Raw genomic sequence first — 27,706 nt, forward strand, 5'->3', positions numbered from 1 at the left:
TATCACTTTTAAATCTTTGCTTATTACTTACCACTCTCTTCACTGCTGTTGGATTTTCCGTACTTTCTTGGCTTTGGTATAAATCTTTATCTTTGTTAAATTATCTTTTTATTGATGAAATTTCAATCCCCTTGAGAGAGAGAGTGTGCATGTGTCCCTAGATATGTGTGCACACAAAGTGATATGCTGTAATTTCCCCTTTATTATAGGAACATAGGACTTGCCATACTGAATCAGACCATTGGTCCACCAGTTCCTGTAACCTGCATCCTGCCTCCAATCCCTGATGCTTCAGAGGAAGGCGAAAAACTAAAACTAAAACTCAAACCAAAAAAATCCCTAAATTCAGCTAGTGACCTTTTGAAATGCTGTGTATATGAGTTGAAGAGTCATTCATTTTCTTCCTAGTCTGTTGCCCTGATTTTGTTAGCTACAGCTTCATTAGTCCTCTTTGGTTTGCATTACAGTTGACATTGTTTCCTCTTCCTTCTGCTAGATATGTACTGAACTCTTAAAACTCCAGATGCTTCCCCAGGGCAGTAACTTCTCTCCCAGTTCTGTGTTTTGTGATGTGTATGCCCTTTTACCACTTTGGGCTGGGGGTGACAGATGCATTACTATGTAAGGGTAGGCTAAATTGATGTTTTTATGATTTGGATATTTTCTTAAGATATTTTTTTACAATTGTACCGGAAACTAGGGATTCTAAATAGTTTTACCCTGACAAGTGTATATGCATATTTTGATTCATCTTGTGTTTTGCAAATTTGAAAATTCCTCGCTCTTTGTCAGTCCTTATTCTAGTATCATTGGCCGTAAGAATCAAATGCGATTTGTGAAATTAGTTACCACTTAAAGTTAGACATCCTGTTCAAGATGTTACCTTGCAACAGAATGCCCAAACAAGGCATTAGGAGAGGTATGGGACAAAAAAATTAAGAAGCTTGACAAATCACACAGTTTCTGAACCAAAATTTGGATTTATGTTTTTCTGAGTCATGAATTCCATAGTTCCAAAGACATCAGGACATTGGATTTCCATTCATCTAAACCAATAACAACAGTGTTTATTGATTTGCACAGTATCTAGGCGCATGGAAATTCCTCAGATTGTTTGGTTAATGATTGTCTTCTATATGTTTGGAATCACTCCTCTGTAGACATTAGTGGAGGTTGAGGTATTTACTTCGTGATCTGCCATGATACAAAAGGAACTTTGTACTGAAATTCTGGCTGATTACCTTAGGGAGTTATTAATTTTATGTTAACAGGTTGAATTTTCATATGGAGTAATCCCCTATATAGGACTCTAGGCTAAACAGAGCTTTGAGGCTTTGTGATGCATTCCTATGTGAACACATCCCTGGATAAAGGCTTTTAAAAGATACACCCCAAAAGGAAGAGCCTTTAGAGTTGGAAGGATGTCAGATGTCATCAGTCACACTTTCCCACTTAACAGATGAAGGAACTAAGTCCTGATATCCCATGATGTTTTTTGTTTTACTTTGTTTTTGGCTATTTCCTTTTTCTAAAAATAGCCCTCTCTGGGGAATGCTGAGATCTTCATTCTTTATTATTATCAATTTATAATTATCTACATCTGTAAGCAGTTATTCGAAAGTCTCCAGATCTTATTCTATCCTGGCACCCATGGTGACTAAAAAAATCAAAGACGTTAAATCTTTGAAAACAGCCTTCAAACCACATACTCCAACCAACTTACCTTATATGTGGGGGAGTTATGGAGCAAATACATTAATTAACTTGACAGAAGTTGCACGCTTTCTGTACTTCTGAACCAAAATTTGGATGCATGTTTTTCTTTATCATGAGTCACACCTGATTAGGATTTCCTTAGCTTTTGTTGGGGTCAGCCAGGATTGTGACCAAAGGCAAGATTTCTCTAACTGTCATCTCTATTGACAGAATTTCCACAATCATGGATTTTGTAATAGTCCTGGACATTCGTCAGAAAGTAACCTGTAGTGGGGCTGCCTACATAGGATTCTTCCTTTGAAAAGCCTTAAACGTTTTTCTAATGGTTGGTCTCTCTTAACTAACAATAAGAAACAGCAACAAGGCAGCTGGGCACAGTGGCTTATGCCTGTAATCCCAGCACTTTGGGAGGCCCAGGCAGGTGGATCATCTGAGGTCAGGAGTTCAAGACCAGCCTGGCCAACATGTAAAACCCTGTCTCTATGAAAAATACAAAAATTAGCCGGATGTGGTGGTGCACACCCATAGTCCCACCTACTGGGGAGACTGAGGCAGGAGACTCACTTAAACCCAGGAGGCAGAGCTTGCATTAAGCTGAAATCACACCACAGCACTCCAGCCTGGGCAACAGAGTGAGACTCCATATCAAAAACAAACAAACAAACAAACAAAAAACCAGCAACAAAGATAATGGGCATAACTAATTTAACCAGCACATCCATTTTGTAAAAGACATCACACATTGTCATTTGTAAGCCTGGGACTTTAACTATTTCTCAACTTTTTTAGCTGAATAATTTTTCTTTTTAAAACAAAACTGAAACCTGTTGTATCCATTTTAGAATTTATCTCAGTAGTTTGTATATTCATATATATGTGGTGAGTTTAAGAAGACATATTTAGAACATTTTTATCTTGTTAGCAATCTGACATGGAAAAATGGAACATTAATGTTTTTATTGTGAGTCATGTCACTGGCACAGTTTTCCTCTAGTATCATGTGTGGTGTTACCTTCTATGTAAATTTGCCAATGAATAAATGTTTAGTAAACAAACATTTTGTATTTCATTGTTTCACTCCTCTACAAGATACTGACTAGTTTACTTAGTTTGTAGGTCACTAGTTAACTAGTTGAAGAAAGAGGAAAGTTTACCTATCAAAGATAAATTGAAGCCTTCTCAAGTCATAGAAGGTTTCACATTTATGATGTGCCAACTACTAGGAAACATAATTAAGTGATCATTGTATTGTCTAGGTGGAGCTTAGTAGAATATGTAGTTAACTTTTTAGCTGTCCATTACCCTGGTATAATCTTGGAGCCATAACCCAAAAGTATATTCCTGGCAAGCATGTTAAGAAGGGGAAAGTATGGGTTTTCAAATCTTGTGAAATATTAGCCTTTGAAATCATGGGTGAGAAAAATAATGCTAAATTATTTTCTTACTATGAGGAAGATTTCTTGCCATTTATCTATGTATACAATATTGTATCACAACAGTTAAGGTATAATATTTCTACTCAGAACAACAGATTACAAAAAAAATCATATGCACCTTTCAGTGTTCCATATTGCTTATTAGGCCATCTCTCAGAATATATTGTGTAAAACCAGAAGTTTTAGTTTTGTGTTTAAGAATGAATGCACTATGATTATACTGTAATATTTCCTTTTAATAAATTATGCCCATGTGAGGATTTGGTATTTAATATTGTGACATGCCTCGTCAGTGGTGAGTTGTCCATTGGGGTAACTGGTTTTATAATTCTATATACTTTGAAGAAAAAAAGTATGTCTTGAGAAGGAAACATTTCTTTGGCTAATAGTGCTAGAAAGTCCCACCTTATTGATGAATGATACTTTTGCTGAACAGGTTTCTATCCTAATATTCTAACACTGTATTAGAAATAAATGAGTAATTTGAATTCAGGTAAGGGAAATGGCTAAGTATTACATTTGATTTACATTTTTATCATTAGCATTTATATAAGCTGTTAATTTTCATAGTTTGTCAAAATGGGTGCATTTGAAATCAAAGTAGAAAGTTTTTCTTGGTAACATGCTGAGAAGAGGTTTCAGTGAACTTACAGTATTACTACAATAGTGTAGTTGATGTTAAATGAGGAATGCAATTGAAATCCCTGGCAAGTTTACTTTTTGCGGATTATCCTGAAAAGATGTAGCAATTTAAATAAATTTTGCTCCTTTGCTGAAATGTCTAGAACAATACAATACAGACTTTTTAAAATCCTTCACGCTTGTGTATACCATCCCAACATCCTCAGTTATGGCCTGAAAAACCTCTGGCCACTCAGATCCTAATTTTTTGCATCAAGATCACTCCAGTTATCTCTCCTTTTCTAGGCTTTGTTTCTGGTGATACTCATCTTTTAAGTGTCACCTGACTGCATAATGGGCTTTTCTCCATCATGCATTTAGTAATGATGTTGCTGATATCTAAAATAAATATCATCATTTCTTCTGTCAGAAAAGATCATATTGACTATTTAAAACCTAATTCTGATGTTAACTTTTGCCAAGATTTCCAGCACTTCCTACCCCCAGTAACCCAGGCAATTACAACACAAGTGAATGGCTTTGGGCTCATCTCTACACCACCATACAATTATCACTGCTTGTAATTCTTTCTCCTTCACTAGGGCATACGTCCTTTAAGGACGGAGACTGTGTCTTGCAGTACCTGCTCTGCAGCAGTTGCTCAGTGAATGAATGAATAACCAATGCGAGTTAGTGGGGCTTCTTTGTAAATTTACTGGTAATTTTTCAAAGGACATTCACAGTTTAGAATGCGTGTAGCATTTTCACATTAGAAGACATTTGAGAGACTATCTTTGGCTTTAGGAAACTTAAAACCAGAAAAATTGCATGCATTGCCCTGAGCTATATAGTTGTAGCATCAGAAGTAGTAATAGACTCGAGGTCTCTGTTTGACAATCATTTATGAAAAGTAAATGTGCTAAATTCTGTTTCGTTCTACCAGGTTGAGCAGATATGTGGAAAGTTAGACTTTTACTAATATAGCAAAGTATTAAAATTAATAGATGTAACACTTTGATCGATGTCTAGAATTTCTCTTCTTCTTTTTTCACTGGACAGGTAAATACCAGCTGTCCCCTACAGTGAATATGCCCCAAGATGACACTGTCATTATAGAAGATGACAGGTTGCCAGTGCTTCCTCCACATCTCTCTGACCAGTCCTCTTCCAGCTCACATGATGATGTGGGGTTCGTGACAGCAGATGCTGGTACTTGGGCGAAGGCTGCAATCAGTGATTCAGCCGACTGGTAAGCTCATCATCCAGGGTTGGAAAACATGAATTAATTACAGTCCCATTTTATGTTTAAGTGGCTTACCACTAAATACAGTTAATCATTTTTTTAATAGCCATGCTCTGTCTTTATGGTTTTTATATACTTATCACTCTTTTAATAAAAGATTATACCCCAACCCTGTAAATTTAATTGTTTTAGCCTTCAAGAGCTATAATTAGTAATGTAACCAAAACAGTGACGAAACTACCAATCAAAAAACCGTGCTCATTTGTTTTTCACTTTCACTATTTATGATTTATTTCACATCTGTGTTAATTTGATGCATTGTTTTTTAATTAAATAAATAAATTCTTGGCAACTCCCTAAATTGATGGCAACAATTAGGTAACTTTGCAAAACTAAGAGTTGATGTGTTCTAAGAGTGGGAGGAGGCTTTTTTTAAAGTGTGTTATTTTTTTCAGAGTGCTATAACCATATTGTTTAAAATGCTTTGTAATTGCTTTTAACGTAGTGACTTCTGGGGCACTCCCTGCTATTTTTTTTCCTGTGTCTTTCAAAATAGAAGAAAGCATTTGATACTACTGAGCCAATGTGTGGCTCATAAATGTGGATGTGTGCCTTAATGTTTATGCCTAGTAATTATAGACATCAATAAGCAAAAGCAAAGCTCCTCTTGGGGACAACCTCGCAAGGTTGTAGTGATAATTAACACAAACCATGTGAAGTATTGTACCAGAATTTTCTCATTGCCCTTTCTCTGGTGTCTTTTATGAATGTATCAGCAAAATCATATTTAAATGTTATGGTGGTGTTCCTTCACCACTTAGCCATTCCTGCTTCCTAGTGTTTTTCTGGCTTGTGTCAACATTAAATATTAGATAGGAGGTGTCTGGGGGACTGGCATTTATTTGCGTTAACATTTTTAGTGATGATCTTAACAAAGTGAACCACTCCCCCAGTCCTCTTCCCTGACTCTCCACATGAACACACAAAATACAGTTCATTTATCTTTTAATTATGAAGATGTTCTCTTGGAATAAATCACACCTCTTATTTGGGACCTTGAAAAGTTCATCTCTAGCTTTTCATTTCTTTCTTTTTTAATTCTCTTTTTGAAAGGACAGGATTTAAAAATAGAACTACACTCAAACTTGCATGATAATGGCCCATCTTTGAATGAGGTTTTTGGTTAAACATAGAAGGGAAGACTACATACAATATAAAGTAAAAACCCATTTGAGATCTGCAGATGGTGTTACATTGACTGCTGTGTCTCATATCTCTTTCTGAAAATGAAAGTAACAACAGAGAAAGCAAGGATTAGATAGACGCAGTGTTCATCTTAGGGACAAAAGCCTTTAAATCTCTACCATAATGAGAAATTGTGGAGGTGGTCATAGTCTTTGGGGCCTTATAAAGCAGTATATTAATGAAAATAGATAAATAACTAGAAGGGAAAGCTTGTGGCATTAATTTCCCTAAGGGGGATTTGCAAAATGGTGAGGACTTGTATAATTTTGCTGTGGGGAATGTGGGGCAAAGAAAATAATATGAATGAAGGGTTATCCAAACAAGAATGCCAGCTGTTCTGAATCACAGCAGAAAATGCAAGCTTTTCCAGCCTGACAATATCTTCCTTAATCCTTGATGAAAATGCTATGAAAACAAAAGGCCAATAAGACAGGATTAATAACTGGAATTTTAATAACATTAGGCGTCAGGATATGGTTACATTCTTTAAAGAATCAGCTGTCATTCCTGCAATCTAACTTGTTAAATATGCCAGTGTACTGTTTATTGTGTCTGAAATTAGTTTAATGGGAATATTGATAGGGAAGAATTAATTTTTTCATAGTTTAAGAATATTTAGTTATTTTAAGACTCTTACTAATGCACAAACTCATTTGACATTTTAAATTGTATCTGTAGTTCACTGCACAGTTGTCGAAGGCTATGTCAAATGGCTAAACTTACTTGTTTACTTATAGAATATACTATTTTCAATCTATTAATCAATTGAGAGAACATTAATAATGTGTTTCTGGGGGAAAGGAAATAATAGCAAATTCTAATCTTAATGGTAACATAATTTTAGAGGATATAAAATTAAAGATACACCAATATGTGGTTTTCAGGCAAGATTGGCAGTGACAATTTGTATTTCTTTGAAAAATCTTTTACCAACAATTTCTACTAACACTGTATTTCAAATGCATTTTGTTCACAAGTTTGGTGCAGTATTGGAGTTGAGGTTTTGTTTTGTTTTGTTTTGTTTTGTTTTGTTTTGTTTGAGACGGAGTCTCGTTCTTTCGCCCAGGCTGGAGTGCAGTGGCGCGATCCTGGCTCACTGCAAGCTCCGCCTCCCGGGTTCACACCATTCTCCTGCCTCAGCCTCCCAAGTAGGGAGTTGAGGTTTTAAATTATTCTGGAAGAGGTAAAAAGAATTGGTTAGCATGTACAGAGTGACTGAAGAGATCCACTGACAATATATAAAAGAATTATTGGAAATACATTATTTAGAGTTTGCTGCTGCAAGATTGTCATATTACTTATCATATGGGTTTTAATTTTTTACTTGTAGAAGTGTGTTTTTTTCACTTGGGTGTATGTGCTCTCATCATATAAGCCATTTACACCAAAGCATAGTAGTATGTGAAGGGGCATCTGAGGGTAGATGTCTGTCATCATAATTTGTATTTGATAATTTGAGATAGTCTTCATTGGATAACGACTGACTTGTTTAGTAGTTAGCAATTTACATGGGGGCTTTCACCTTAGGTTGCTAAATTCTCTCATTAGCTTTTTAAGTGAATGAGACAACTATTCTCTTTATTGAATACATAACGAGCTCAAAACATTTCAAGTCACCCTATCCAGTGGCAGGGCTTTTGCCTGCTATCTTACTTTTCAAACTTTTACCATAGCTCTTTAAGAGCCAACTCTCATTTCATGCACAGTAATTGCAACTAAATTTCCGATGTACATCCAAAGATTGACTGTCTTTTTACTAGTATGGATGATAGTTCTTATAAGGCCATAAAGAGTTAGAAAAACTTGCTTCCATCAGAAACACGAGGAAGACTATCATAAATTCAGCTGACAGTGGAAGGAGCCCTGGCATTTTTGGTGTGCTCAGTTAGCTGTAGAGGGATGTTCTCTCACCTGGCCAGATAGGCAAGGTGGCTGGACCTGATATAGTAGAGCTAGCATACTTACTTACCCAATGTGCCCAGCACAGAGAAAACCCTTTTCATATTATGAACTGTGGCTAGAACACCTTATAGCACTTTAGAATGTGTTCACAGATTTTTACAAACAGGAGTGATTCTGGGACATCTTCAACCACTTGCATTGGAGGAACACTTCAGAAGGCATCCTGTTACCAGGGATTTGCCATATGCTTCCTTATCATGCCCACTTGAGCCACTGTGTTGGTGTCACCCAAATCAAATGTCATCTAAACTTAGTCATGTTCTTCCTGATTCTCATATACTGTTTATTCACTCTATGCATCCTCAGCATCTGTTTCATACTTCTGGTTTAGTATTTTTCTTATGAGTTCATAGAGTACAGGGATCTTTCTTATCTGTTATTTGGACCTATGTACCTGGCACATTACCTTAATCAGAATAGGTTCTAATAAATGTTTGTTGAATTGATTTCTTTGTTGATTTAATATTTCAGAGAAACTGCAGCTTTATGAAATGGCATGCCATAATGACATATTCTTTTTCTTTCCTTAAAACACAACATAAAAGATACATAAAAAGGCTAGAATATACTCTTTTTGAAACTTCTATTTAATTACAATTTATATGGTCACTTGTTCACTGCTAGTGTTTGTATATAATATATGACAGGTTTCCTGAAAAATTCAATCATTCCAATATCAGGCTCATTTTTTAGAATCACCTTGAAATAATTCTGTATTGTCAAATAGAGTGAAGAAACAGAGAAGAAAGTAGAGAAGGAGAAAATTCACATGGAGAAAGAGTTACTCTAAATGTTAAATTAATTTTGTATTTTTCTATCACCTTCTATACAGCCAGTTTTTCTTTTAATGGACTGTATTTGTATTATTTAGTTCAATTTTTCTTGAGGAATATACATATGTATATTTACACATGCAGGTATGTATGAACCTCCCTAAAATGGATGTGTGCTATTTTTAGTAAATATTTTTATGTTTATATTTTTCTTCACTCCAGCTCTTTGAGTCCAGATGTTGATCCAGTTCTTGCTTTTCAACGAGAAGGATTTGGACGTCAGAGTATGTCAGAAAAACGCACAAAGCAATTTTCAGATGCCAGTCAATTGGATTTCGTTAAAACACGAAAATCAAAAAGCATGGATTTAGGTAGTGAGTACAATCTCCATGAATCTTTATCTAAATAAGGTTTAAATGCTTTCAGGATAAAATTGATGGTCCCAAGCAGATGTCTGTTTACTTTAAGCAATAGAGAAAATAAATGTGAAATGTGGCAATTTGGCAAAAATTAGTTTTTCTCCCAGTTTGAGATAACGATATTACTCATAAGTGGCATGTTTACATAATATGCAATATGTTAATATATGTTTTCTTAAGAGAATGGAAACAAACACATGTGCATATCATGCTATGTCCATGTATCTTTATTTTACAAAATGAAATGTTTTAAGACTTTGGCTATTTAAAACCAATTTCATTGAAATTGTATTTGGTTGGTTGTGGGATTTTTGAACTAGAAGAGAAAATTTTGGAGAGAAACCATTATCTCAATCCATGTCTAGAATTTGGTTACTTCATGATGTCTTCCTTTCATTGCTGTTCTTTAAGGTTTATTTATTGGAAGCTTTCATATTTTGATCATTAAGGCATTTGACCAAAGTAATAATTTGAGAGTATTTATTATAGAAAGTATTTAAGGGCAAATGAGAGGAGGAAAATAATCATAGTTGTTCAAACACCAATCAGGTAGTGTCTCTTTAAATCCAAATCCACCAAAAAAAAAAAATAATAATTAATTATATCTATACACTGAATGATTTAAAACCTTTGTTAATCAACTGTAACTTATGCTGTTCTCTGGTGGCTGTTTGTATTCCAAGACTAAAAGCATTAATTTATCATATGCATAAAGAAAAATTTGGTGATGCATTGCCTTGGCTAATTGTGATATGCTAACATATAACACACATGTCTGTGAAATGAAATGACTGGCATATTGCATGGAGACACTGCTTTTTTTTTCCTCCTTTTTTGATTATGAATGTTTGCTTGATGTTTCATTGTATTTGCATGAAATATTAGCTGAGGATCGTCACCTAACTGAAAAGATCTGGGAATGGTGGAAGCATGATGGGCTATGGGAACTAACTGGGCTAACCATTATACATTTACCTTTTAACAGTAGCTGACGAGACTAAACTCAATACAGTGGATGACCAGAAAGCAGGTAAGAATGGACAGTTAGACTGTTGCCATAGAAACCATGGCCCACAGAGCTTATCACAATTATAGAGCTGCCAATCATATGCCATGTAAACATACATATTCCAGTCTTACACAGATGTTTTCATTGTGAGAAATCAAATTACATAAGAAAAGAAATATTTTCTGTTAGTAGAAATTTATCAGTGGTGTACTTACTAAATAGTAATATAATTTACTGCTTCAAAAAGGCTAGAAACAACCTAGATTTTCTTAATTATATTCATGTAAGGATGTTTTATCCCAATTTTTAAAAAATCAAAATCCTGCAAACATGATCTGTAATGGTAGACTGCTAGGTTTTTAAGTCAGCTATGTGATGTGTAGGTTAACATCCAAAAAGTGATTCTCAGAGTGGTGATTTTGATTTGAAAGATAATAGTGCCAATATAAATATTTTTCATTGTAGGACAGCGTCTGGTATTGCTATCATTAGTCATTCAGAAAGGCGTATTCTTTTTTTGGTGCTGGAATTAGCTTATAATTAACCTGACATTGGATTAGACTATATAATGTATATGGCTTCATATCTTAACTTTCTGAGCTTGTTCTAAATTCATTACTTCTAAAATACTGCTAAATCATTCCATAGAAACAATGGATTATATTGAACTGGGTTTGCATTATAGTAATCGATTTTGCTTTTTATGTTATTGTATGACAATAATCACAGGAAACTCTTTTAAGTGTAGTTAACGTGCTTTGTATAATTGACCATTTATGACAATAAGTTTGGAATAGTGTTTTAATCTGTATCCAGTATGATGTAGTTACACTACTTAGCACTAATTAGCTTCAATTTGCCTTTTTAACCTGCAGTAGTAAATTAGTTAAAACTAATTTTTAACTAACTGCTTAAAAAATGTGTATCCCACATATATATGTAAAGATTATTGTGGACATGGTTGGAGTTATATTCTGTGGAGTATAAGATAGATTGTAAAAAAGACATCTGATAAATCATAAGATTAACTGTATTGCAAGGCAATTAACCGTAGCCTTATCCCTTACTGAGTTGTTTGTTTTTCTTATGAAACCTAAAGTTTATTGAATCAGAGCTAAAGAGAAATGTTATGGGATAGTTCACATATGTAAAATAGTAGTTAGTTTTTAGAGTTAGCATTATAAGCAATAACCCTGATCCAAGTAAATGGTCATAAAAACCAAATTGAGCTGCTCAGGTTAAAGGACCTGACTTCATATACAATGTCAGTTAGGTAAAATAAGAAAAATACTTAATTTAACCAACTCACAGCTACTATAAGGAAAAGGACAGTTTATTGTGATGTACAACATAATGATATCCAAGTTATAACTCAGCGCATTAGATAACTTTCATGGAAAGTCATTACGTAAGTTTCAAGGCAGATTTTATAGTCTAATCAAAAATCAAACTGTGCTAGATTCTAGAGAAAAAGAACTTTTTTTTTTTTTTGCACTTTGTGCAGTCTATTCTACCAAATTAAATTAGAAAATCTTGAGGCAAAAAGCTATTACAAAGATGTCAAAATACTTGGTCTGTTGATTTTACATCTAAATGAATAAAATACCTAAAGTAGATATTTTATTATGTCCCTGTCCCCTAGTATTAGAGAGTGAAAAGATTTCCACTTATTTTTCTTTCGTCACTTCTCTTGACTTGAGTTTTCAAGAAAGATTATGATTTTATAGATTAGTCCAAAGGTTTTTGGGAGAATCAAAGTGGCATTTTAGCATTGAACATCTGTCTAGCCTAGCCATAAGCCTTTCATAATGAAAATTGAATTACATTTCCCTCTGCCCCTTGCAAAAGGCATCCTTTCCTTTCTTTTTTGGCAAGAGGGATATTACTAAGTAGGAATAGAAAACAGATCTAGGAAAATAGTATGATTATGATTTCCCTTTTTATTTTTTCCAGATTTAGGAATCTTGTATCATATTTTGGGGATAAATATTTCTTCCCAAATTATAACAAGGGAGAACAGGTATAAGAAGAGAATTGGATTTCTAATGGTTTCATTCTTGAAGTATAAAGATTAGCAAAGTATGCTAATGACCTAAGAGATTTGTGTAAAGTAAGAGCTTAAAATATTGTCTTAAAATTAAGACAAAAGATACTGACTTTTATGGTGTAAATAAAAACAGTCTTTTCCACATATTTTATGTACAAAAAGACTTTTTAAATTTTCATTACTAGTAAAATGCTAAGTTTGTATTGTTAGGGAATCCTTTTAATTTTTTTCTAAAGGCACTTGACTGTATCAATGTGTTAGGGATTTTAATAACTTCATTGAGAAATCCTAACATATCGTTCAAAACCTTTGTTATGGTTTCTTGGTCAAATATAGTACTAAAATGTATGTTACTCATGTTATAAATCCAAAGTTAGCAAGCTCTTTCTGTAAAGGAACAGATGGTAAATATTTTAGATCTCTGTTGCAACTTTTACATTCTATCATTGTTGAATGAAATAGCCATAGACAATATGTAAATACATGGGCATGGCTGTGTTCCAGTAAAATTTTCCACATTTGACTCACAGTTTGCTGATCTGTGTTGCAGATTCAGAAGTTGTAGATAATTGACATTTTGTATAATTTTTTATTATACAAGTTTTTATCTATACATAAATATACAGAGAGTAGTTCATTGACCTTCCACAAACCCAGGGCCCACCATCCACAATGGTCAACATTTTGCCAAAAGGTTATTGTTATGAATTTAGGGAAACAAATAGGTAGGTAAACTCTGAATTGCACTTACAAAATTATCGTTTATTGAATTATACTTTGACCATTGTTTTTCTTTCCAAGTTTGCCTGTGTTTATGCTTAGGGACACTCAATTTTAATGAATACTCATGCCATTTCTGAAATTCATTATTTAAGTTTTTATTGCTTTCAGTACACTAAGTAAAATCTCAGCTAACTTTACATAAAGAAAAGCTTAATATATATAAATGGTGTTTTTATGAGAATTTTTTTCTGGAAGCATGAAATCTTCATGATATATACTCACATACAAATACATACACACATACACATATCCTTAATAAACTTAAAGCACCAAATATTTGCCCAATACATGTTTATGGAAGCCAAATATAGCTGGTAAATTATGAAAATTGATAGGCATTTATTCACAAAAAGATCTTTCTAGTGCTAATTCTAGGAACTATAAAGGTAAATATCCCTGCCCAGGAATGATCTTCTCCCATTCTTTTTGATTCCTTGATTTTTTATTATGTAGGTTTTTGGAACAAAATTCATCTTCCTTCCCATGACATGACTTTTATGAGTAATTTAGAAAATGCAGTTGTCAAAAATTGTAGTGCTACCCAGAGAAAAAGTAAGATGGATCTCATTCAAAGAAATAAATCTCATGACCTTTTGTCATAAAATAAATAAATATAGACAGACCTGCATTGAGAAAGCTAAATATGACATCTTTTTCTTTCCAGCACAACAATTTGTGGAATATTATGTCTTCATTAGAATCATGTGTTTGCCTTCCTGTTTGTGCTACATTTTAAACATATCTATTCTTACCTAAAACAGCTTCATTTAACATCAATGAATCTTAAAAAATTAAATTTTGTTTTGAGTCTTTCAGTGTAATTTTAATTCTATTTTATTTTCTGAGCTGTGGAAAGCCTATGTCACAACTATTTGTCTTCTGGGTAATAACATTATCAACATATGGGTTGATTGACCCCATGCAGAGATAAACTATTTTGTTTCTCCTACCCTCTATTTTTTTCACCTGTCTTTTTAACAGTATATATGAAGAACCAGTTCTATAACCTGGATTGCCCAGGTGGTGGTGCAGAGCTGGTATTTCAGTCATCCGGAAGCTAAATTAGTCTACCTTTGAGTGTCAGGTCAGGCAGTGATGGATGAGGTGTCTTACCCGGTTAAAGAGATCAGTTTTGATTGCCTTCCACAGCTTGGTACTATTGGTATTATCTTGGGTCCTTCTGCCCTAGATCCTCAGGAAATAGAGCCAAATTTTTAATTCCCGGAATTTGTCCCCTGTCATCCTCATGAAATGTTCTGGTTAATTGCTAAGTCGTCTTTCTTCTGTCCATCACCTGTTTTTCAAACATATTATTCCCAGGCCTAGAGGTAGAAGTACTCATATCCAGTCTCTCCTTTTTTATTTCCCTCTGAGAGAGAGCCCTTATGTAATCTGTTTCCGTTCAAAGCTAGTGTTACTCTTTCTATAGAATATCCATATTTCCCAGGGTTGGGTTTCTACCTGCTGCCAGGTTGCCCTAACTGTTTTGGTGACATGTCAGCCCCCGTGGTCTTACTCCTTATGCAGTGTTGTGGGTCTGCAGTTTAGCAAGGAAGAGACTTGACAGAGCACATTGATGTGCATGTCTAGTTTCTGTTCTAAATAATTTTAAATTGCCAAAAAAAAAAGGTTTTAATTAAGTGCAAAGCTTATTCTTGGTTATTTACCTTAGCCTTCTCCTCATCTTCCCTTGCTTTTCAAATGAGCTTCCAGGTTATTCTGGTTCTTTTAGATTATTTCTACTACTGGAGCAAAATGATTTGACAACAATTTCATCTGTTGAAATTTTTTTAAAAAAGTAATGACTTAGAGTTTTTCCTAATGCAAAGAGAGAAAATAGACCAAGTCTAATATAAATTTGGGAAAAATAAAAATTAGCAACTATTACTTCATTTATTCTTTGTCTTTTCCATCTACATTCCAGAACTCATCATTGAGCAAGTAATTGTTACGTACCTGAAGTTTTCGACAGTGCATATTCAGGTACATAATTTTCACTAATTCACACTAACATTTTTTTTTTTGTAAACCTCCCAGGTTCTCCCAGCAGAGATGTGGGTCCTTCCCTGGGTCTGAAGAAGTCAAGCTCATTAGAGAGTCTGCAGACTGCAGTTGCTGAGGTGACTTTGAATGGGGATATTCCTTTCCATCGTCCACGGCCACGGATAATCAGAGGCAGGGGATGCAATGAGAGCTTCAGAGCTGCCATCGACAAATCTTATGATAAACCCACAGTAGATGATGATGATGAAGGCATGGAGACCTGTAAGTTTATAATGGCTGAAAGAATAACATTAAAATTAGACTCTATTTCTTAAAGTGAGCTCCAGGGAGCCCTGGGGGTTTTCTAAGACTCTTCAGGGGAATCTCTGAGATCTCTGAGGTCTAATAATCTCTCATTTCGTAATAAGAAGACGATATTATTTGCCCTCTACTCACATTCTCTTATAAGTATACACTGGGGTTTTCTGCAGGCCACATGTCCTGTGATACTGCATTAGGTTGAATGCAGAAGCAGATATGAGAATCTGTCTTATAGGCCAATATTAAACTAAAAATTTTGAAAAAATATTTAACAGTGCCATTGTTCTCACTTCTTTTGGAATATATATATATTTTTTGGTAAAAATGTAATTTCTGTTAACATGAAGTTGCTTGTTTTTAAAAAGTAATATTTTAAAACTTTCCCAGTTTTCATTCAGTACGTGTTGCTAGATGTAATCCACATATAAAAAAGTTATTTCAAGTGCTTAATAATTTTCAGGGGTGTAAAGTCATCCTGAGATCAGAATGTTTGAAAACCACTACTTTGTAGTGTCTCAAATAGGATGTCTCCATTGAGTATCTCTAATAATCTGTGATCTTAAAAACACATTTTTTTTCTTTTTTTGCTTTCAGGAATTACTCTTGCTTTCCGATAACTAAACTAGGAAGCTATATTTGTGTGTGTATATTTTGAAATTGCAAAATATTTAAAGCCAAGATTATTAAAAGTCAAAGGTTAATATGAATGTCTTCCATGGTTTATTGAAGAAAAAATAAATTTATAGATAGGTACAAATATATCCTTCCAGAGAGTTAAACATTTATTATATTAAAGTAACCATGCTATTAAAAAATAATGGAAAAACTCTACTGATATATTTACTAAGAAGCAAAAGGGCTTAGGAGTCCTAATAGTGAAAATTATTGATTATCTTATATTGTTCATAACTACTAATTTACCTTCTAGTGTTTTAACCTCAAATGTGACTCACCCATCAAACTATTGTAAGAATAGTTGGAGGGACCACAGACTAAAGCTAAAGCAGAGACCAGAGATAATTTGTGTAGATTGTAAATTACTTGCAATTCAACATTTGAGTGGACCACTTCTATCACATATACCTAAGGAAGACTTTTGTGGGAAGAAGAGTTTTAAGTAACAAAGATCACATTTTGAGAATAAGGAAAAACTTATGTATTTTGCTTATACATATAATGCGTTTGGGAAGATGAATATTTCTGTCATAACGTAATATGCGAAGCATAACTTAGAGGATTGCTACACTTCTCTCCACCTCCGCCTGATTCTCCATCTAAATACAGGCAGTTTTTTCACTATGATCAGATGCCTCACAACTGGGCCTTTCCAGGCCCAGTTTTTCCCTTTTGGCAGCCTCTCCAGGCCCAGAACTTCCTTAGGTCGGCCTCTCCAGACCCAGTTGCAGCTTCCCAGCGTCCTTTCCAGGCCCACTTCCTCCCAGCTGTGAATATATACAGCCCATTCTTGCAGGATGAAGAGCATATTTACTATTTTTGCTGCCAAACCTGGTCTGCAAGATCCTGAGTCATATAAGCTTTTGACCCTATTGATTTTTTTCCCTTTGTAATAATGGTTCCTTGCCATCCTAATCAATATTACTTGACAATTATAGAGCTTGCTTCTGTCTGTCTTGGGTGTATATTTAATAAAAAATTACTATGCTTTGGCCCCTTGGTATATATTTTTTAAGTATCTACAATTGATGATGCTTTTGAACTTTTTTCTTGTTCTAGTTAAAATGTTATTTAATTTTCCTTAAAAGATGCAGTTTGCTCTTACAATATGTCACTCATTTCAAATGTAACAGGAGATAGAATACATAAGAATATAAGGTATATTTTTAATTCTGTAGGGACCGCCTCCAGAGTGTCCCACCAATGTGGACATCTGATTTTGTCCCTATATAAACTTATTTTTTAAAAACAAAATGAGAAATAACAGTATATTCAAGTTCATTCATGTATCTGTCCTTCACAGAAAAAAAGTGAAGGGAAACACATGGATAGACAAATTACAATTTGCAAACCAAAGATAAAGTTCTGGATAAGACCTGGGAAATACATGTGTGGCAGGTGCCCTAAAACACGCTGCACCTACAACCACCAAATGTCGTATTTTTCAAAAGTCTTGTTTTTATTATTTTTTGCATACCAGTTTTCTGAACTTTGCATATGGCAAAAGAATGGCAACTATTGTAAATTCCAAACTTTTCCAATTTTGGTTCTTAAAATCATGTTTGTAGGGTGGAATGAACACAAAAGTGGAATTCAGGTGACTTGCATCCTCCTCTACATTCTTCTAAGTAATTTGGGATTTTAGTCAAAACTTCAACTGCTTGAGCTTTAATTTCTTCATTTGTAAAACTGAAGATTTGGACTAGATCATTGACTTTTAATTGTTGTGTTGTGATCTCTGGTCAGGAGCAGTACCTCAATGGGTTTGGAGAGTGGGAAAGGCCACCAGCGTCACCTTCCCCCACCACCACCTTGACAGTTGTTTTACTCACTTCTGTACATGGGGATCCTTTGTAAATTTTAGTTTTTAAAAAGGGTGTTTTTGAGTATTTAGGAAAAAGCTGTAAAAGTTCTGCTTAGATGGTTTAGATGGTTTCCGAAGTCCCTCCTAGTTTAACATTCCATGATTCTATGTACCCCCTCACTGCCCTACATCTGGCGTGCTAACCCCCTCACCTTCTGTGAGGCCCATGTGGAAAACACTCCATCTGTTTTCATCTTGCATTACCAAACACAAAGCTTGGCAAATCGTAGAATTAAATGAATGTCTGCCAAATCTATGAGTGGGTGAGTGAGGTATCCAACACTGGACCTTGTATGCACTAGATCTTCAATACTTCAGCAAACTCTTTGTTTTTGTTTTTAAAAAAATGTCTATCAAATGTGGTGTTACTGCTGGTGGCTATCAGCTTACGTAAAACTGAAGACGCAAAAGCACTTTCTGCCTCCAGCTTTGGAAAGAAGGCCGGCTCAGTTAGCCCTCCTTCGGTTTCCTAACCACACCATTTTCAGGGTCTGGCCTGTGGACCTGCACAGCAGAGTCTCTGGACTTGCTGTCTCTGTGGCTGTGCTCCTGCATTTTTGCCTTTCTGGGCTTGTCCCTTAGCTATGTGTCCCCTGGCTGCATGTCCAACATCCTCCATTGTCTGTGCTAAGTGGGCCTCAGGGGAAGTGGGTTCTTTCTTGTCCCGATGGTCCAACTCAGTTACAGCTGCCCGTAGAAATTAAAAAGCCACATCCCCCTTGAACCTGGATCTGAAAAGAGGACCATCATCTAGGCAGATGGTCTTTTTGTCACATGGGACATTTCCTAAGGATGCAGTGCACCCTGGAAACATGTGGCTAGAGACTGAGCCATTGTGGAAAAGCTAGTTATGGAGGTCAGCAGGACCAGAGAGCTCCTTGCACCATGCTGCAGGCTCTGGTTTCTACCATCATGTGGCACTTTTCCTCTTTACAAGTAAGACATGTAGGCGTAGGCATGGTTGATTGCTCTTGTCAGTTGGGTCGAGCCCCTCCCCAGTGACTATATTCATGGCACTGAACAGGCTGGCCTCTTCTCAGCAGTGTGGAAATCATGGCATGGGCACAGCAATGGGGCCAAGAGACTGGGGTGGGATCCATGTGTTATCTGGTATCTGTCATCTTCTGCAGCACTTACGTTCTTCCTGTGGAGATGGCAGAAGCCAGCATTTTTGTCTCTCATTTAATCCATCTGGCCTCTCCATGTTGTGTGTGCGTCTGTCTGGATCAAGATGGAGCTTTGTATTCTGGGACCCATTATCTCCGAGGCCCTACCTGTGTTTGACAGGTCAGGGCATTGACAATCTGCTCCCTCTTCTATGCAAATTACATGCCCAGCCTGGCTCTCAGCAAGCGACTTCTACTTTCCCTCTGATAAATCAGTTTCTATTGCTACCAAGAAAATGCATGCAGTAAGATTGCTTTGTTTTCTTTTAAAAAATACATTAATTCTGCTTTTTCATAATTAAAAGTTGCCAGAAATTGTAAGCGCTGCACTCAGTTTTGTAACAGCTTTTTGTTAAGGTTAAGAAGGGAAACAGCAAAACTAAATATCTCCTATTAATTGTACCTATTGATTTTAAGATATATCAAGTTCAGAATTTTAAATGTGACAAACTTTGTGCCTCGCAAACATGAAGGCATTGTTCTTCAAACATGAAGTAGGTAGCTTGCATACTTTCCAATAGAGCTCTTATTAGGAGATAGGAGAAAAGCACTGCTCCAGAATACACATAATTTAGGTTTTCAGTATGAAATTTGAAGAAACTGAATTTACATTATTAAATCAACTAATATGAGAGCTTCTAGAGGAATTTTGTTATTGTTTTATTAGCTGTGAAGTAACATATTGCATTTGATATCTCAGATTTTCTACTCTCAGTATTCTACCCACTCCTAGCCACCTTTCATCACCACCTATTTCAGCAAAAATAATGCAAACTAAGTATAATTTTATCATAAGCAAAACACAGTGGATTACAGTAAATCTATTGTGGAAGAATTTGGGATCAGATTTCAAAGTCAGAGTACTTTGTAAACTGTTTGCTATTTGGTTAATCCATTTTAGTGGATAATTGGATGTTGATCTATAAAAATACTTGTTCTGAAATGCTAAGAAGAAGAATAAACTATCACATCATTTTATGCGAATAAAATGATACATATACTTAACCTGCAGTTTAAGAAAGGGAGCTTTGATTAATTTTTAGGAGGTTTCTGATCATAGTATGGGTGTATGTTGTGAAATAACCAAAGGTATTCCTTACATTTCTTTTTCTAGGTAAAATGTAACTTAGCAGAAAGTACAATGAATATTCACATCTGAAGTGTTTGAATGATAGAATCCTCATTTCTAACTTTTTTTTTTTGAAAGAAAGAGTGTCACTGTGTAGCCCAGGCTGGAGTGCAGTGGCACAATCTTGGCTCATTGCAACCTCCAACTCCCAGGTCCTGGTTCACGCAATTCTCCTACTTCAGCCTCCCAAGTAACTGGAATTACAGGCTGTGCCACCATGCCCAACTAATTTTTGTATTTTTAGTAGAGACGGGGTTTCACCATGTTGGCGAGGCTGGTCTTGAACTCCTGACCTCATGATCTGCCCACCTTGGCCTCCCAAACTGCTGGGATTACAGGCGTGAGCCACCACGCCAGGCCCCATTTTTTAAGAGGAAATAGTATTTATATATTTGACTAAGATTACACATAGGAACTGAATCTTAGAATGCATATCTTCTAATTCCCAGTCCTGTGGTTTTTCTAGAATATGAAACACACTTCTAAACAGAAAGCCCATTGCGCTAAAACTGCTGGAGAGTGTATACCTAAAGTCTGATATTTAGGCTGTTAGTTCCTAAGGGCTCGGGGTTGGGGGATGATTCAACCCAGTGGATAAATGAGCACTTGATAAGGAGTGTGGTTCAGTTCCATTGTAGTGTGTAGGTTAGTGTGACACTGGGGAGGGGGTTGTAGGGGTGCCCAGCTGATGTGGAATTAGGGAGGAGAGGAAAGTAGAGGAGGAGATTTCCAGAAGAGAGGTATTGGCTGAGTTGAGTGTTACTACTTGAGAGTCTTCAACTGGATGCACAGAGAAATATGGAACATAGGAAATGGGGAGCCATCTCTGGGCTGCAGTAGTTCTGTTAGGTTGGTGTGTATGGGGCACGTGAAAGCATAGTGAGGAGTGAGGTTTAAGATGTAGGTTCCTGTCATCCCAGCACTTTGGGAGGCTGAGGCAGGTGGATCACTTGAGATCAGGAGTTCGAGACCAGCCTGGCCAACATGGTGAGACCCCATCTCTACTAAAAATACAAAGATTAGCCAGGTGTGGTGCTGCATGCCTGTAATCTCAGCTACTTCGGAGGCTGAGGCATGAGAATTGCTTGAACCCGAGAGGTGGAGGTTGCAGTGAGCCAAGATCACGCCACTACACTCCAGCTTGGGCGACAAAGCAAAACTCCATCTCAAAAAAAAAAAAAAAAAAAGATGTAGACAGCAAATCACAGACTATTTTAAATTACTTGCATTTCAAATAAAATAATATGATGGGACTCTGGGGTACAGGGTGGCTTATCGGGGATGGGATGATAAGTAGTAATGTCAGGGCAAGGAGCTCATTTCTGTGATAGTAGTACAATAATCCAGGTGAGTGATGATGCTTGGCAGTACCAGAGCAAAGGAAGAAACTGTTTACGGGCTTAGCGTCTCTCACACAAAGATGGATGATGATGATGTGATTTCTCTCATTAGCACTTCCAGGCTCAGAAACTTGGAATCATCATCTCACTGTGTCACCACTCCATTACCAAGCTTTCTTAATCTTTCCACATGTAATCTAATCTCACCCCTTACTTGCAGTCCAGGCCCGACCCTCGCTATTTAATATCAGAAGGTATTGTTAGTGTCTCCCAACTGGGCCTCCTGTCTCTAGATGTGCCCAGTGAGCTCTGCAGTCACCTTCTGACTCTCACAGCCCCTCAAGTGTCCGTGCTTACCATTGCCCGCGCCATGCGGTGCACACTTCATAAGGTGTATCTTCTTTCTCCCCCAACCCTCTAATGTGTGTATATTATACGTCGTTTTCCTTCTCCAAGAAACTTTTCCCCTGACAATCTAGTTTTTCTTAAGCTCCAGCTGATTCTACACAGTGCATCCGAGACTTTCTAGTACAAATTATTTTTTTAACATCAGGAAATTTTTGCGGATCACTCAATATAGATAATGTTTGATGGTAGTTAAGAACATTCGCTTTTGGGGAGCAGGCATTCTGATTCCTCACACACACAAAAGCAAAATAAAGCATTGCTAGCCATTCACTATTTTATAATCTCTAAACATTTTTATGCTATTAATTTTTGTGTTTCACTTAAAAGAGTCTGAGCAGTGGCCTGAAATCTCTTTCTTTGACCGTAAAAGTTTGTATGTTGTTCAAACAGACGTTGGGTACGTTAAGCTCACTCCTTGATTAAAATAAAATTCTTAGTGGCAATTCCAACTGTAGGGTTAGGAATGCTGTCATTTCGATTGTGTAGCCAGCCCTTTTGGTCAGAATTGGTTTTTAAAAAGCCTTCAGCTTCATTTTAAATTGTCCCCATGGACAGAAAACAGCATCCACTGTGTGCTGTCATTTGAATGTTAAAATCAACTGGACACTAAAAGCGAATTTGCAAAGGTTCAGAAAATTCAGGGTGTGACCCTCATTGTGCATGCTGTGCAACATTGTCTTGGGAAGGGAGGGATAATGGAGGTGACATTCTACCATTATCTGTGGGAGCATTTTACCTGCTTCATTTGAGGGGGATGGGCTAAAGAGAAGTTTAGAATGTCAGGTAAAAGTGAAGAAAGGTTTTTGGTAATAACTCTTTAAAAGAGTGATCCTATTGTTTTTCTTTCTTCACCCACATATATTGAAAGGTTTTTTAAAAATGAAATAAAGCTATTTTTAGAGTGTCTGAGGAGTCATCTATTTGAACTTTCTCTCAGTTGCTGAAACCGCTTTACAATACCACTAATAAATGTCACCTGATTCCTTCATAGCTTTTTACCTCCTCACAGTCTTCGTCGTATCAGTTGTTATTCTCACCCCATGTATTAGTCTAAAAGCTCCAAAGTCTTCCTGTTTCATGCCAGCTTTGTGTGTGTGTGGTTTTATTTTTTTGGTTTTCAGAAAAAGCTAAGTTTTTCTGTTGCCAAGAGCTCATCATTCTAATGTTAAAAGTCAGAGTCCAGAACAGCAGATCCTGTTATTCGACACCATCTGTGTATCACTAGCTGTTCATTTCCTACATCTTGTCTTTCTCTTCCAAAGTCAAAGTGTTCCACCAAAATAAGAAATAAAAACAATATCTATGTCCCCAGCGTTCTTGATTCCTTTGCAGGAGTTTGCAGTGACTGAAAGCCCAGTCCTCATTTAGGTGTGTTACCTTTTTACCTAACATGAATAGAAATTGGTAGTGGTCAGTGGATTTACTAAATCCAGTGAAATTTTCTATTTTGAATGTCTTGTTTTACCTTAAAAGTTTTGTTTTAAGAATATAGCTTGTGAAGACTGAGTCATCCTGTGTAGAATTTTTACATTTCATCCTTTATCTTTCAATATGAATTGTAAATTGCTCAAGAATCTGTGTTCCTATTATTAAGTATTCCTAATTCTATGGTAGTTTGTAGTTAAATGGGTGCAACAAAGGGCAGTTCTTCATATTGTTGGCTGCTTATTCAGTCCTTCATTTAATTGCTTAGTTAATATTTAATGATGCTTCTTGGGGCCTCTCCCTCAGAGGAGAGTATTGTTGAGTTTTAAATAAAAAGTAATATGTTATTTTTGTTTTGTATATCTCTCTTTTTTTTTTTTTTTTTTTTTTTTTTTTTTTTTTTTTTTTGAGACGGCGTCTCGCTCTGTCGCCCAGGCTGGAGTGCAGTGGCGCAATCTCGGCTCACTGCAAGCTCCGCCTCCCGGGTTCAGGCCATTCTCCTGCCTCAGCCTCTCCGAGTAGCTGGAACTACAGGCGCCCACCACCACGCCCGGCTAATTTTTTTGTATTTTTAGTAGAGACGGGGTTTCACCGTGGTCTCGATCTCCTGACCTCGTGATCCACCCGCCTCTGCCTCCCAAAGTGCTGGGATTACAAGCGTGAGCCACCGCGCCCGGCTGTATATCTCTTTATACCTATTGAACAATTCATTTTAATCTAGTAGCAAATCTAAACAAATTATTTAAATCTAATAAAATTGCCAAAGCTACCTAAAATGATATTTACTGCTAAATTATACACTTAAGACAAATAACACAATAGATATTCCACAGCTGCTCTAACACTTGCTTTATGCAGTGTACCTTTTAGGATGCTTTCAGCTGTATGTAATAGAAAGTGCAACTCAGACCAACTCAAACAATTAGGAAATACGTTTTCCTACATAACTTGAGTTCTAGAGTTCTTCAGAGAGATTTCTCCAAAGACCCAACATTTTTCTGCCCCTTCTGCTCTGCTATCCATGAGTCAGCTACCCACAAAATAATTCCATAATTCAGCTATCCATAGGGTAATTTTACTGTCTTATTCCTTTCCAACAGAAGGGAATGAGCCCTCTCCCTAAGCATGGAATATGTCCATTGAGTCCAACAGGGCCATTCTTGGTCTGATAACCTTGGACTGGCAAATCTGCAGGGTTATGGCATCCATAAACTTAGTAATGGATTCACCCCTTGGAGCTAGGTTGCATTCCTGGACACAGAGTTCTATTAGGAAGAATAAAGGGAGAAATGGATTTTGGATAAGCAGCCCACAGAAATCATTATAGTATCAACAGTAACATCACTTCTCAGTAGGGGGAAAAAATAGACTCTAATGACCTTGAGGCTTTGAGTCAACCTTCACCATAAAATGTAAAGTTTAGATAGAAATAGATTATTTATGGCAGAAGCTGCAGAACTTTGTGCTTCAATGAAAACCCAAAGTCATTTTCTCCATCATCATTAGCACTTAAATGCCTGATCTTTTCCAAACTTGTTGGTGATCCAGTCCTAACATGATACCTTTCAGAGTTGAGTGACTTAATTTGTAACATGGACTAGAATTTTAATTGAGCTACATTTGCATCTGTTGAAAACATGGTAATTAGGTATGTCTTAATTGCAGAATGACTCTGCCACATTAAAGTGAAATAAGCAGCTTCATGCTACACCTTCTTTAAAAAAAGAAACTTGAAAGTACCCATCTTTATAGGTAATCACATGGAAACATAGCTGATAGTTCAGTGTGTAGAGCAGGTTTAAACAGGCAGAAATGTTATCAAAAATAGAAATTTCTATTTGTTTGGAAGGAGATAATCATCTCTCTTTGTGTAGGCTATCTGCAAAAGGAAAGCAAATAGTCTGTCAAAATGAGCAAAATTAAAGAGAAAAAAATCAAGAAATGTATATAGCACTTAAAATAGTACATTATCTAAATGTAGATTTATGATTAGTTCTTACCTTGTAATTTGCTGTATGAACACAATAGATCAAGCCATTTATTGCTGATATATTACTAGTACTTTTCTTACTTGAAAAATTGTTTATATGCATGTTTTCTTAGTTTAAGGGAATAAAGATATTTTATGTACCTAATTATAAAGCTAATATTAAATGTACGTATTTATTTTAAAACCTAAAATCTGAATAGTACATCAGTGACTTTGAATATGTATATTTTTTTCAAAAATTAAGCATGTGTAACCAATTTATTTGAGGTTTTGAAACTACAATATTTCTGCATAGGAGCAGGATAAAGATTTTTCTCTATCAAATAATTTCAGAATTTGAAGTATATATAATTCAGTACTTTAAAAGAACATCTTATGTTTGTACATATGAAGCTACATATTGCTAAATATTTTTAATTAGTTGGCATTCAAAGGGATTAGTTAAATCAGTACACCCCCAAAAGAGTTTCTGCGATAATGTATTACCTAATTTAGAATGTTCAGAACAAGCATAAAGAATCCTCCAATGTGCAAGTATCATTTTAAACAGTCCACTGGCTTGGGGCAGGAAACAGAGGTAGGACTTTTAATTTTATAAAATGAGGTTACAAAACCTGAAGCTAATAATTGATTTCATACTAACTTTATTTCACATACTTTAGAAAATAAGTTGCGTTACATACACCAGAAAATTATTTTGAATATGAAAAGAATTGGCAACAAACATGACTTCAGCATATAGTGAGTTGTGAAGGCACTGCCATTATTCTGTTCCCAAGCCAAGAGCCGACATATGCCCCTTGAACTTCTGCCAAAACTATTAGGCAGAAAACTAACAGAATTGCTACTGATAGTTCCATTCATGATTTATGATAATGGTTGCTGTGGAAGACTAAATCATTTACATTTATTGAGCTCATTTTTCTGTTTATAGTTTCAGACATTGTAGAGGGTCGTAAAATCTATTAAATGATGCATCTAGCACTAACAATAATAGCATGAAAATATACCAGAAACTAATTAGAGCTAAACCAAATATCATGAGCATTCCTACCTAGTGTTACTGTAGTCAGATTGTGGCTAGTCTTGTCAGGCTTGATGAGAGAACAGTAAGCATTTTTCTAAAGCTAGAGGAATGGTGATACCTGGCAATTAGATAAAGTATGGTCAGGATAAAGTCACAAGTCAGTTTTTACCAAAAGTCTTCCATTTACGCAGCCATTTATGAGCAGCTGCTGTTTGCCCCATGGTCTTCGTTTGAGGAGCTTAGAGAATGGGAGGGAGACATGTATGTGATATTATATGAGAAGTGCAATAATAAAAGATTGTACAAAGAAAGGGCTTTGGAAGTATAGGTGAAAGGAGGTTTCCATGCAGGAATTATACAAAATTCACTAGCATCCATTTATCTAGCTTGAGTATACCAATAGACCTAGGTTTTTATAGCTCCAGAGAACTTTTGGGAATTGTTCTGTAATTATTTGGTCAATTATCTCACATTTGTGGCCACACCCATATCTCAAAGAGCTGAAGTACTGGTTCACAAACAGATAGAACACAGCCACGTTCAAGGGCATTAAGCAACACACTACAGCCCTGCTTGAGCTATATTTACATTATTTGGGGGAGCTCTCATTTGAAAAGGCTACACATAATTAGCAAGCCCTTGGGCCAACTGCCAGGATATTCTTTCCCTGCTCTGTGTACACCACAAAAAATTATAGCCTGAACTCAGTATTATTTGTAAGATTATGGATTTTCACTATGTCCTTCTAGTTGTAACTGGCTTCTTCTAATAAACCTGCACAATTACTATTTATATCTTAATAGAGAGGAAAAGGAGCAAATTTTCTTAAAAGCCACCATATCCTCTGGAGGAAGACAATGGCTTACAATGAGATAACTCACAGTACAGAGGAAGGCTAACCTTTCTGAAGTCATTTATATGCTTGGGCTGGGCGCGGTGACTCACCCCTGTAATCCCAGCACTTTAGGAGGCTGAGGCTGGTGGATCATGAGGTCAAGAGATCAAGACCATCCTGGCCAACATGGTGAATTCCCATCTCTACTAAAAATACAAAAATTAGCTAGGTGTGGTGGCGTGCGCCTGTAGTCCCAGCTACTTGGGAGGCGGAGGCAGGAGAATCACAT

General features: G+C 36.0%; 1 protein-coding gene across 21 annotated transcripts in view; it reads left to right on the top strand.

Moving 5' to 3' along the window:
* PARD3 (par-3 family cell polarity regulator) overlaps nt 1–27,706 on the top strand; it is a 716,537-nt gene that overhangs the window by 473,793 nt on the left and 215,038 nt on the right. For 10 of the 21 annotated variants that reach the window (XM_032143706.2, XM_032143696.2, XM_032143715.2 and 7 more), the window contains 4 exons: nt 4,833–5,022; nt 9,219–9,370; nt 10,401–10,445; nt 15,292–15,519. In XM_032143706.2, coding sequence (XP_031999597.1) covers nt 4,833–5,022; nt 9,219–9,370; nt 10,401–10,445; nt 15,292–15,519 — 615 coding nt within the window. The remainder of the gene's footprint in view (nt 1–4,832; nt 5,023–9,218; nt 9,371–10,400; nt 10,446–15,291; nt 15,520–27,706) is intronic. The other 11 variants (XM_058436553.1, XM_058436552.1, XM_058436554.1 and 8 more) reach the window with 5 other exon arrangements.

The sequence above is a fragment of the Hylobates moloch genome, unplaced genomic scaffold (assembly GCF_009828535.3).
Source record: "Hylobates moloch isolate HMO894 unplaced genomic scaffold, HMol_V3 SCAFFOLD_3, whole genome shotgun sequence".
Taxonomy (NCBI): domain Eukaryota; kingdom Metazoa; phylum Chordata; class Mammalia; order Primates; family Hylobatidae; genus Hylobates; species Hylobates moloch.